This window comes from Phallusia mammillata, chromosome 1 (assembly GCF_965637545.1).
Source record: "Phallusia mammillata chromosome 1, kaPhaMamm4.hap1.1, whole genome shotgun sequence".
In the NCBI taxonomy this organism is placed as follows: domain Eukaryota; kingdom Metazoa; phylum Chordata; class Ascidiacea; order Phlebobranchia; family Ascidiidae; genus Phallusia; species Phallusia mammillata.
Window position 1 is genome coordinate 11,731,107 of NC_137252.1, and position 12,145 is coordinate 11,743,251.

At 39.4% G+C, this 12,145-nt stretch overlaps 2 protein-coding genes across 14 annotated transcripts in view; one reads left to right on the top strand and one right to left on the bottom strand.

Annotated features, from left to right (window-relative positions):
- Nucleotides 1–675: 675 nt before the first annotated feature.
- LOC145209494 (choline/ethanolamine transporter flvcr2a-like) lies at nt 676–9,711 on the top strand. The gene is made up of 12 exons (XM_080079792.1): nt 676–1,279; nt 1,442–1,563; nt 2,883–3,024; nt 3,409–3,573; nt 4,252–4,319; nt 4,452–4,555; nt 5,611–5,721; nt 6,025–6,130; nt 6,954–7,065; nt 8,084–8,136; nt 8,204–8,379; nt 8,595–9,711. Exons 1-12 carry the CDS (start codon nt 799–801, stop codon nt 8,608–8,610), a joined length of 1,656 nt encoding a protein of 551 aa, XP_079935918.1. The 5' UTR covers nt 676–798; the 3' UTR covers nt 8,611–9,711.
- A 209-nt stretch (nt 9,712–9,920) lies between these two features.
- LOC145209492 (neurexin-1-like) overlaps nt 9,921–12,145 on the bottom strand; it is a 39,814-nt gene continuing 37,589 nt past the window's right edge. For 9 of the 13 annotated variants that reach the window (XM_080079785.1, XM_080079787.1, XM_080079786.1 and 6 more), the window contains one exon: nt 9,921–11,985. In XM_080079785.1, coding sequence (XP_079935911.1) covers nt 10,451–11,985 — 1,535 coding nt within the window. In that variant the 3' untranslated portion in view covers nt 9,921–10,450. The remainder of the gene's footprint in view (nt 11,986–12,145) is intronic. The other 4 variants (XM_080079790.1, XM_080079789.1, XM_080079791.1 and 1 more) reach the window with 3 other exon arrangements.

Below are 12,145 nucleotides of genomic sequence, written 5' to 3' on the forward strand. Positions count from 1 at the left end.
ACACCAATCGGGTTGTTTTTTTATTATGTTTTTATTATTTCTTTAGACACGAGAGCGATGGTTTTGCAAAAATCGCTTTTGCAAAAGCACACTAAATTGACTTCGTGTCGTCCTGATAGGGCGTGATCCATATGAAACTAGGTGTAAATCGTTGAGCAAAAGAGATCTAAGTAGATAAAGCGATGACAAGTTAAACTTCTTGTAACACCTCTGCATGTCAGTTAAAAACGTGAGTTAGTTGCATTGAGGCTTGTGCTAGTGAGACCAACATATGCGTAAAGACAGCAGGGTTGAGCACTCACCTACGTGCCTTGAATGGGCAAAGTCCAATCGTCGAAAAAACGCCGAAACGAAAAAGGCGCTTGCTGATAGTCTCTGTTGTCACTCGACAGCCGGCAAGGAAGGCACTGTAGTGTAGTAAACTTGGTTGATGGCTGTGGGCCTACCGGCTGTGCTGCTGTCGTTCGTAGTAATCTTTGCACGTGCTTTCATCGCACGACATATTGTAGAGCATTTGGGCGACAGTTTCCGCTAATTTATTGGTCTTTGACAGCATACTGTTTACAGTATAAAACACTGCAGAGAAGGGGTTTATGTTAAAGTCAACATAACTTGTTTATATAACACATATTTTATGCCGTGGTGTTGTTATACATGCGAACGTACAAGTTAATGTGTTATTTGTCTATTGGTGTAGAACAAAGAGGATCTATATTCTAAGCTGTGATAGTCTTTGTTGAATTATGCACATGTGATACTTCACTTTTTGATCACCAAGATAAAAGGTTTAATTTTAAAATGGAAGAAACAAATCTGAATACAGATGACAGGCTTATTCCTTCAGAAGAATCAAGTGTTGAGATAAAACCCAATGGAAAAGATGTTGAGGTTGTTGTTATCCATAAATCAGAATACCGAAAAGAGAGCGATGCTGATTTTGTGGACACTCAGCAACTAAAGACCAAGTTGTACACGCGTCGGTTTCTGATAATGGGAATTTTTTGCCTCTATTCAATGTCAAGTGCATTTCAGTGGATTGAATATGCCATTATCACACACATTGTCATCAAATACTATACACACAGCAATGAACTGTTTGTTGCATGGACTTCTATGATTTACATGCTGTCATACATTCCACTAATGTTTGTTGCAACTTGGATGCTTGATAACTGGGGTCTTCGGAGAATTTTGCTATTCGGAGCCACTTTAAATGCAGTGGGCTCCCTTATAAAAATAGCCAGTGTAAACCAGTACTATTTTATCATATCTTTTGTTGGTAAGTTCCATTTTTGTTGTTTTTCAATTTAAAATAATATTGTTTTCTGTTTTAGTAGGGGATTTTTATATCTTTACCCAGTTAATGAATGAATTGGTGCATTCTGTATTTCTGTTTGGGTGAATAAAAACAAAAATTATAACTTCATTTCAAATCTTCAAGGTCAAACTGTTGCTGCATGCGCCCAATCTTTCATTTTGGAAATCCCTCCCAAGATAGCTTCATTATGGTTTGGTCCATCAGAAGTGTCAACGGCAACATCTGTTGGAGTATTTGGCAACCAGGTATTTTTGGCTTGGTGTATTGTCTAACATACACTGTTATTTCAGTCTTTGTCAACTAAGCCATTAATTTCTGCTGGGTTAGTGTGTTCTGTTTGACCTGCTGTGGAGTTAATTTGGTAGTTGCCAATCGGTATTAATAGGTACTGGCAACCTGCAGGGCTAAATTAATACTTAGACATTAATTAATTAAAGTTTGCACTGTTAGTGTGTACTCTACACCTGCAGTGTCATTCACTAGGCTCTGTGCTTAAATGTACATTTGTGTGTTAAATACCTGATCCCTGCAGTATGTATTTGCTTGACCAGTTCATGTTGACTAATTTCCGGCGTTAGAAATGCAAACATGTGTCTAATTGATAAATGACAAGTGTTAATATGTCATTATTTGACTGTAGTAAAACATACTATTAAATCAAATTAATTCGTGCCCATCTCATAACTGTCAATTGTATTACCAAACTTTCTTGATTTATGACATACTTAAATCGTTTTTGCAAATCCCAGATGGTTCAAAGCTGTCACATTCACATCAGGTTTTCCAACATAGTTTTATAATTTTTAGCACAAACAAAACATTTTTATGTAATCAAAGTTTGTCAAAAATACATTGTTTGTAAAAACTATGACCTTACCAGTAAAAAAATGCCCTGTTGCAAAAATGCGAGGTATTGAAACAGTATATGTTTCTAGATCAAATCACTAATATCACAATATGGAAAATATTACGTGACCGGCATTCGTGACCATCGGTTCCTGTTAGCATCTGTTTTTAGCAGTTAACTGTTACTGCACCGCCGGTTCACTTCCGGCAAATAAACCAAGGCGTTTTGTATTAAACATCGATAAGCATCGTTGTGGTCAACAGTGGGCCTACGATATGATGCAAAAACACGTAGAGTGCGACCACAAAAATGCATTGCAGTCATATTTAATTAAGCTTTATTGAATTTTACATGGTGTTGTGGTTTCTCGGTGTTTCAACGTAGTCGGTATACGTTATGATTTGAGCCTTATGTGTATTTTGACATTCCTTAGTCTGTGTAGTAACAGCGGCTAGCATTTGCGTTTTTCACCGCAGCACAAAAACTTCCAAACTCAAGATTAACTGAAGCAAACGATTTGGTCGTATATAGTAATAGGAATCGGTAATTTTCTGAGATATGGTTAAGTGAACGGACCACGTAGATAAATAAACCGAATTCTTTGTGCTACAACGTTGCAAAGAATTTTTTTAGAACAGGATGTTAGCAAATGTCAAAACTTCCGTTTTTACATCCTTCATTTTTTAAACCTTAAATTTACGTGACTTATATTTGCAGCTTGGTGTGGCGCTCGGATTTCTTATTCCTCCCTTAATTGTGCCGGATTCCGATAACATGGAGGCGATAGCAGCGGGATTTCGGGTTCTTTTCATCTCATCAGCCGCCGTTTGCACGATAGTGGTTTTCCTTATATTTTTCTGTGAGTTTTGAGAGCACCCATAAACGCCATTAATGGTTACTACTCATTGTCGTGTGGCTAAGCAGTAGTTAATGTTTATGATCGTTTATCGTCTTGACGAGACAATTTATGACCAATTTCGGTTAAACGCACAACTGGATCTATTGTAGTTTGCAGCCAGTTTTTGGCCTTGCTGTCTTTGTTATTGTGTATAATTCTACAAAAGAAACATAAATTGTCTTAGGTATTTATTGAAAATGTTTTAAGTTTTAGGTACACCTAACTAAGCTTTTCATCCGTTGATCGGCCAAATATTGTGTTACAAACTGGCCATTTAAACAAAAGCAAAAAATTTACACAAAATTGTGTTTGGTCGGCGATGAATCATCCTTGTTTTTTCCCCAGTCATTCGAGACAAACCACCTCTACCTCCAAGCAAGGCGAGCGCAGTTGCTTTGCAAGCTGAATCCGACAACAAGGAGGAACATACGTCATCGTTTAGTAACTACAAGCGTTCGATCGGAGCCCTTATGAAAAATGTCCCCTTTCTTTTACTGCTTGTTAGCTATGGTGAGTAAATCTTGCCCAACGACGGAGACCAAACTAACAGCTGTAAAATGTGTTTTTCTCGACAATTCAGCAAATCGGCACCTGCAAAACAACTAACTTCGCGGCGTTGTTGCTTGCTAACGTATCCAGCCTTTAGATCGAAAGGAATTGTGTAATTTGACTACTTGACACTATTTGCCAAACTTTGTTCAATGATCGACTTATTTCGACTTTGGTTCCAATTCAAATACTAAATCTGGTAAACACTATTTGACCTTCGGACATCAGTCAGCAGGCGAGGTGTTGTGTTGTCGTGGAACTTTCCGCGTCACCTGAGTTGCTGCTGATCGATAACCTAACTACGTCATTAGATTTTCGGAGGGAATCAAAGTCGATCTGTCAGAACTTGTTGTTACACGTTTGGTTTTATGTTATATTTTGGTTTGAGTACAAAGTACAGCCTTTGAACAATGGTGTAATTATATTTACCTTCATACGGAAGTTTGCACTAAGCTTTATTGTTTGGCCAATACAGTTTTTCCATATATGGTTCGTTAAGTGGTTTCGACTTTGTGTCAAAGGTATTTTTTATGGTGGTTTTAGCCTTACTTAAATGGTTTCTGAGCAAAGCTAAAAAAGCCTATAGCAGTTCATAACTATTTTTACATGGACAATTATTAAGTTTTTTTGTATTTGTAGGAATCAACACTGGAACTTATTACGCGATCGGAACCCTCCTAAATCCGATCATGCTGCCATTTCACCCGGTAAATGAAATAATTTTTGGTGAAACGCCGAAACTTGTCGTTGTTTTCTTGTATGTTATACATTGTGATATATATTGTTGCACTGTTTCTTAATCTTAACAGGCTTTTAACTGTTTTATCCTCAACTTTTAGGACGCTGTCAGGGAAATTGGTCAAATCGGTTTAACAATGGTGGTTGCTGGCCTCGGTGGTTCGGTCATCTGCGGTTTCTTTCTCGACAAAACAAAATACTATAAGTAAGGTTGTCTTGAAAAACGTTCACCTTCGTTTGTTTTAAGCTTGAAAAAAAATCATTGCTTGTCAGTTTGAACGTTTCTCTCGATGGTTTTTAACCCATTTCAGGATTTTTTTCTTGTTTTCAACCAGTGGCTCTTTGACACTTTTTGTAGTAATAGGGCCTATATATAAAGGAAGCAAGTCTGTGTACCCGACGTCCAATTACCCTCGTTTTATAAAACTTCTAAATCCACTGCATGTTTTGCATTTATGTATTCGTTTTCACTAGACCCCTTCAGGGACCTCGAAACCTAGTGTGGGAATCCCTGTTGCAAATGAATGGCTATCGACTGTCGGTTAGTTCCAAACACCTCTCGTTAAGTAGAATCTTTGACCTATTTGTTTACCAACGAGTTTGGGTGGCAAAATGTAACAGCGCCGTGTTGTCTGGTCAAAATCTTAAATCTGCTTCACTGTCCTATTTTGTGTTGGCTATTTTAGTCCTTGAAGTCGTTGGGCACCGAAATGTGTTCGTTAGACGCGGGCTGTTGTTAGGCCATCAGTTGTGACGTGGGTCGATTGATTTCAATTATAACTGACGGCTGAATTTTCCGAACTGACTCCCGTAATTTTAATTAATGACGAATCAACACATAGCAATATTGAATAGGCATTTTTTCTTTGTAATTGGTCGAAACATACGCAATATTTTGCATGCTTGCTCAAATTAAAGGAAATAATGCTGACATTGAAATATGAGTTATTTGTAGCCTACATGTTTAAACTGTACTAAACCCCGTCGAACCCGTTTATCTTTTTTCAAAAAAAGCGGGTATGAATCACTCATCATTCTCTTGCCGTTTTGCAGCAACAAAAGTTGGATGACAATTCAAATCTTTCTTCCTCATTTAGTTGGGCGTAGTTTCTGGATATCCTTCACGTTTATGTAGTTTAGTAAAAAGTAACAACAATACAACGTTTTGGCGTGTTATCGCTCCATTTTGTTGTCATTATGTTCAATTTTTTTTTTCCTTATTGTAATGATTTTTTAAGACTTCGACTTTTAATATTACAGGGGCACGACGGTTGGAATATATGTGCTTTCCATGGTGTTCATGTTTGTTTTCACTTTTACATTACAATTAAAACTTCTTTGGTTGGACTTCATAACGATTTTCATGCTCGGGTGAGTAACACTGCTTGGTGACGTTTACAGCCTAGCTACTTTATATGTTGACGTTTAAATCCGATTAATAAACCTGTTTTGTGTAGCCATCCTTTAAATAGTTTTAGTCTTATTGATTTTGTGACCTTTTTTGACACAACGCTTTATATACAGCTTTTTGTGCGATTTGCTATTTTTGGTCGCATTTTCATATACTGTACTACGAATTGACCTGCAAACAAAGTACTTATCTAGTGTTAGCAGAAGCCAAATTCGGAAGTGCGATAGCAAGAGTGGCGCCATAAGATTGTTTGTTGTCTGCAGATTTTTTATGACCGGCTACCTGCCCATAGGATTCGAGTTTGGAGCCGAACTCACTTACCCAGAATCGGAGGCAACGTCAGCAGGACTACTTAACGTTTCTGCGCAGGTAAATTGATTTATTTGTTTAAGTTCTATGCCGACTGTAATTGCCCGATAATAAAAAAATAGTTTTATGGTTTGCTAATTTTTTGTGGTGGGCTTTATATTTTAACCCAGCAGTTGCCATACTCAAATTCTCATAAGGGCCAACCTAAGATGCCGCATCGTGGGCTCATTTCAATTGCTGTAGTTGATTTTGGCGTTTTACTCAATTTAAAAGATAAATTCTTAATTAGGGCATTGCGGTGAAGCGCCTTTGTGCTGGTTCATTGTTTGTGCCATATCAAAAACTTCCAACACTATCAGCAGTCTTGTTGGTGCTCTATTAATAGCACCGCTGTTGTGGAGTCGGTGAAACCTGAAAGCCAACACCTCGATATCATGTGTACACACAGTGTGTTTTCGTTTCAACAAAGTGCTTTCGACCTTTATACTATTTGGAGACAGTGTAAAAAGGCCTTCTGAACTCAGACTTTGCCCGACTTTTGCTTTTGAAAGAAAACATTTTGTTACCAAGAAACCAAAGCAAGGTGTGATATTAAAGATATACTACAAATAAAAACAAAATGGTGTAAATTGAATCCCGGTTGGCAAACGTGCAAGCGGCAAAGTTACGCATAGCGTCCGTCGCTACAATCGTTTGTACACTGTACAGTACATCCATAGAACTAGGTTGCCTTTAAACATGTTGTCATATGTATGCTTCAATCGTTACTGGATGCTACACATCTTAGCTTGCATTGTGTTATCGGTATTTGTTCAATTTTGTGCATCCAAACACGTAAACAAAATCATGTGCATCCCAAGAAGTAATGATTTCTCTCTCACAGTTCTTCGGTATTCTGTTCATTCTGGTTGCCGGGGAGCTTCAAAAATCTTACGGTATTCTGGCTGGTGACATCTTTATGTCAGTGGCGCTCTTAGTTGGAACTGTGATGACAGGTAAGCCGATTCTCACTCCGCAGCTGTTATAGCCGCCAACAAGGCCAATATAGCATCGCGAAATCCACCTTACTGGCTACAAAACATGTCGAATCCAAGGATTTTCGAGCTGTTTTTGTGTTACGAAATCATTCCGTGTGACGCCATGTGGGTAATACGTCACAATGGTCAAATCATCCCGCTCTTGAGAAAATCAATATTGTATCCGCAACCCTTCCCTTACAACCGTTTGTATTTAGCTGCTACCGCAGATGCTTGGGGGCGTCGCCCAATGCTACCGATTAAGAGATATGAATCTTACATGAAATCGATGCTAACCGGGTTTCCCGTTCCAAAAAAGACGTAGACAATTAAATTAGGGAGCCCACTCGAGGTTTGGCGTAATTGATTTCCATTGTTTGGTGTCAGCGATCAATGAAAGACGTTTCTTGCCGTGATTGCTCGATGTGTGGAGAAAGTTCCTTCCTGCTTGTCGATACTGAATTAACGTAAATCTGTGCATGGCGAGAAAATTAAAAAAAAAACATTGTTAAAAAAATGTTTCCGTTTTACCACAAACGCTTTAGAACGGTGGTTCTCAACTGGTGGTCCATGTTGACTTTTTGGGTGCTCGACAGGAAGTTAATTATATTCAATGATAAACTAGAAATAGTTGCATATTTGATTATTGATTTTTCAAAAGAAGCAAGTTTATCCAAGTTATTGTTTGTTTATTGTTAGCTGTAAACAGTTCTTGATATCACCCATCGAGATTATGTATTAAAGGAATATATTTTAAGCTAATATGCTTGTATAGGGTTCTCTCTTTATCCTTAACAATTGACTAGTCCACGATATTCATGAAATTGAACTGGTTGTCCATGGCCTGAAACGAGTTGAGAACTACTGCTTTAGAAGGACGTGCTGTTTTGTTCCGTTTTCGTTAAATCTACAAACGCATTTGTGACAAATCACTGCACACAAAGCTATGTGGTTAAGCTTTTAATGCGTGATCAAAACGCCTTTGTTTACATTTTAGTTGCAATCAAAGCGGACCTACGAAGACAGGCTGCCAACAAATCGTCGGCACTTGTAAGTATAAACATAAACACCGATTAATTTCACAAATTCAGCTTTAAACCTTTTCGTTCGTTCACAGAGTGATTGTGACGAAACAAAAGCAACTGAACTTATGCAATGTTCCAGCTTGAACCACAACGCTAATAACAATAGCAACCGCAATTATACGTCATCACCAAATCATGACGTAGACAATGATGACGCAAAGTTGATACGTCTCACATCAGCGTCGTCATGTTACAGTGCCGATACGCGGTAATGACGATACGATTGTGGTTTTCTTTTTCAGAAAATTTCTTTTTTCTTTTTCTTTTTTTTTCTTATCCAATGGTTGTGAATGTGGCGTTGGTGGTTCAATAGTCAGATTACTGTCAAAAACCGATTGGATTTTTGTTACTTCTACATGAATGATCCAAAATGTTTCAGTTTCTGTTGCTTGCATGATCCGCCATGATCAACGTCTTTTTCAGGTTCCCACTTTTTTGAAATATTATCGTTTTGTGCTTCAACATAGTCAACAGTTTGCCGCCAATGATCAACATATCACACCTGAAACTGTCATCACCTTTTCCGCAAAAATTTCAGCTGTGATGGCCGATTGGTGCAAAGTTTGATATCGGTCATATTGAAATGTGTGCAATCACATGGGTGCGTTTGAAAAATAGTGGAAAGAAGCTCCATAGCGTCGCGTTGTGGCCGATTTTTTTTTTCTATTTCGTGCTATTATTTGAGCGTTGACTGTTTATATTACATTTGCGTGCTTTTAACTGTACTTAACGCTTATACTCATCATTACGGCTGTTCGCATAACCAACAGTGTTCCTCTAAATCCAGGTAAATTGGTTTCTTTCAGTCTCCCTATCAATTGAGGCTTTTACATTTGTTTGACATTTGTTGTTTTTGATTTTTTAAATAATGTTGAATACTTTTTCGTGGTAACAATACTTTGGTTACATGCTAAACACCTCTCCGTTGATGAATACCGTTCTAAGAGATAGATATTCGAAGATAACGACCGTTGTACAACCGGATACTAGGCGCATTATCGTCAAAGAAATTTAGTATGATTTATATGCAATGCTATCGTCCCTTGTGGTGCAACTAGCTTGCTTATGATGCAGGTTTTTAACTATCTAAGCTATAAAGGCGAACTTCTTTTTGCTTTTTCTCGGCCATATGTAGTTAATAGTTTTGCAAACAGTAATCAGATGGAGTTATAATGTCCAATGCATTGTCCTTCGGCAAACTGAGCAAAGATTTATTTTTGCTTTTGTCTTTAATGTTCATATATCCCCCAACAAGAGCCATTGAACGATAATTTTAAGGATCTGTGAAACCTAACAGTATGTTCTCAATTTGTTACTTTGCTTTTTGGATCAGCACATTTCAAAAGCACTTGTCTAACTTCTAAGCATAGTTGTTTGTGGAAATATTTTTATGAGTTTTGATCATCGTTTATACTGCTGTACTAAATTTAGAGCCGTATTTTTGTGATTATCTTGTACTAATTGAGTGTTATGCAACATGTATCTGGGTATTTTTCTTTCATTATCTCGTTAAATCAAATTAAAGTCACGGCAGCGTTTACCTTAGCATTGAAACACAAGATGTTGAATCTGAAATGTTATTGCAGTTGTAGCTTGCAAAGTGCAAAAAGTACGAAGTTGACTAATCCTTTACACAACATCTCCAGCAAGAAGTTTATGTGACATTGCTCTAACCTCAAGGACTCTGATTGGTTGAGGCAAATTTAAGTCATTAACTTCGTCAAAAAAGAAGTGCCAATAGACACGCAAAACAGGCCGGTTACTTTACTCTGGACTTGATGCAAGGCAAAAAATAAACATAGGCTAATTGGTGAAAAAGTTAATACTACTGTAACCTTTAGCTCTGCCACAACTTCCACCAGTTAGTTATCGGTAGAACGATTAGAAACGAACAAACATTTGCTGAAAAGCGTGTTGCGAATCGACGACCAATCAACTACACGAAGTAAGAAACGTGGACGAAATCTCATTTAAAGTAGCAAACACAGCACCATTGGAAAGCGATATTATCACAAACAGCAGCTGACAGTGTGAAGATTGCGATGAGCGAAACTTGATTTTAATTTGAAGCGAAGTGCGATGTTCAGTGTATTCAGTCACCAAGGTAACCGTTTTGATCATAAATATATGCACAAGGGTATAGAAAATCGCAAATCGGAAAAACCGTTACAAGGCAAACACGTGGATATTCGCATCCAAGCGACTCCGGATTTCCACCTAGCGGATCGCGCAAGTGCATGGGAGTTGCCACCAAGGGGGGCTGGAGGCGAATGTATTGGTCATACGTAATACTCTTTGTCCTTGTCGTGCTTTTGTGATTTGGCGTCCCTCTTCATTGAACCGTTTTTAATTGGTGTAACCGGTTTGCCTTTCTTCGGCATCGCGCCATATTGTCTTTCTCGCTCGTCAACGTTATACGTCACGGAGTCCCGTTTTTTAAACCGGTACATGACGTAAAACAGCAAGAGCACGCAGCAAGCCGCCGCAGCTGCAATTCCCGCTATCATGGCTGTAGTAACGGTCGTAGCTTGGCCGATGTACACCGAATTCGTGACGTTTGACCCCACATCAACGGTGACGTCAAGCGGCGAAGATGACGTGTTACTGGTGTTGATGATGTTGTCTCCCATCGGCGAGATCGGAATCTTGATCCTCTTGGTCTTGTCTGGAGTCTGCGCACCGCCGCCGCTCCTCGTCTCTGTGACGTCATTGGTAACAAAAACACTCGGTAAAGGGGCTGACGTGGCACTGCTGTTGCTTTCGTAGGTGACAGAAAAGGCGGCAGGGGGTTGGGTCGACGACCGCCGGGGCGTCATTGGAGGATTAGGCGGCGGTGGCGAGGAGGTGACTTTCGCCTGATCAAACCGGATTGAACCGGTTGAAACAGGCACCGAAGTGAGCGTCCTGTCGCTTCCCGCTGAGCCTGTCCAATCTGCCGCAGCGGTCGTGGGAATGGGGTAGGAGGGTTGTTGGTCTGTGTGTTCACCTGACGTTGCAATGGTGTTGGTAGTGGGTGGGGAAAAGAGCAAAATACGTGGATTACTTTTATGCGTGGAACTGTTCGGTTTGCTAACCGTGCTAGTGGTGTGTGTGTTGTAGTTTTGTGTTGTTTGAGTTGTGATAACTGGTTTGGCATTGGGCTGGACGACCGGAGGATGCAATAAAGCTTCTTGGGTTGACTGAGGACTTGATGTTGGCTGTTCAGGCGTAGAGGATACAGATACTGTGTTAGAAACCGAAGGCGTCGTGCTTGGTGGTTGTAATGTCGTTGGAAGTTTACTTGTTGAACCAATATGGACTTCTTGCGACGGAACAGGGTCTTGTGAAACTTCCTTTCGCGTAAAAAGATTAAGGATATCGCTGAGGCTTGCTTGAGAGGGAGGTGATTCAGATTCGGATTCGACATCAGTTTCGTCAAGATTCGATTCCTCGTAGGATTCAGGGCTGGTAAAAATGTCGACTATTTCATCAAAACCTTCCATTTGAACTTCCTCGACCTCTACATCTTCATCTGCGTCCTCATACACGCCCTCTTCCTCCTCATAATATTTTACGTCATCATGGGTGACGTCATCGACTTGGTCCTCGTCACCGTCCAGTGAATTGGTGGACGGAGTTTCATTTGTAAAGAAGCCGGATTCAATAAAGAATCGTTGAAGATCAGGTGCCAGCCCGTTGCCACCAGTTATGCCGTACTGCGCATGCGTGGTTGCCGGTGACGTAGCAGTGGTTGTTGTAGTTTTAGTGGTAGTTGATGTGATGACGTCATGTTGCTTTGCGAGGTTTGTGTCAATAAAAATCCCGGAGCCAGAACCTGAAAATATAAAATAACGGTAAGTTCGGCTGGTATAATATGATTGGGTTTTAAACGGTCTTGGTTTCGGTATAATTTTATGACAGTGGAACTTTCAACACATTTGTATCTTGACAACTTAAGTACAGTATTATGCAGTACTAGCATTTTGTGTCCAAAA

Coding starts and splice junctions, on each gene's coding strand:
- LOC145209494 (XM_080079792.1), top strand. CDS start 799: ATGGAAGAAACAAATCTGAATACAGATGACAGGCTTATTCCTTCAGAA. Junction 5,722..6,024: donor ATAACGATTTTCATGCTCGG/GTGAGTAACACT, acceptor TGTTGTCTGCAG/ATTTTTTATGACCGGCTACC. Junction 6,131..6,953: donor TACTTAACGTTTCTGCGCAG/GTAAATTGATTT, acceptor TCTCTCTCACAG/TTCTTCGGTATTCTGTTCAT.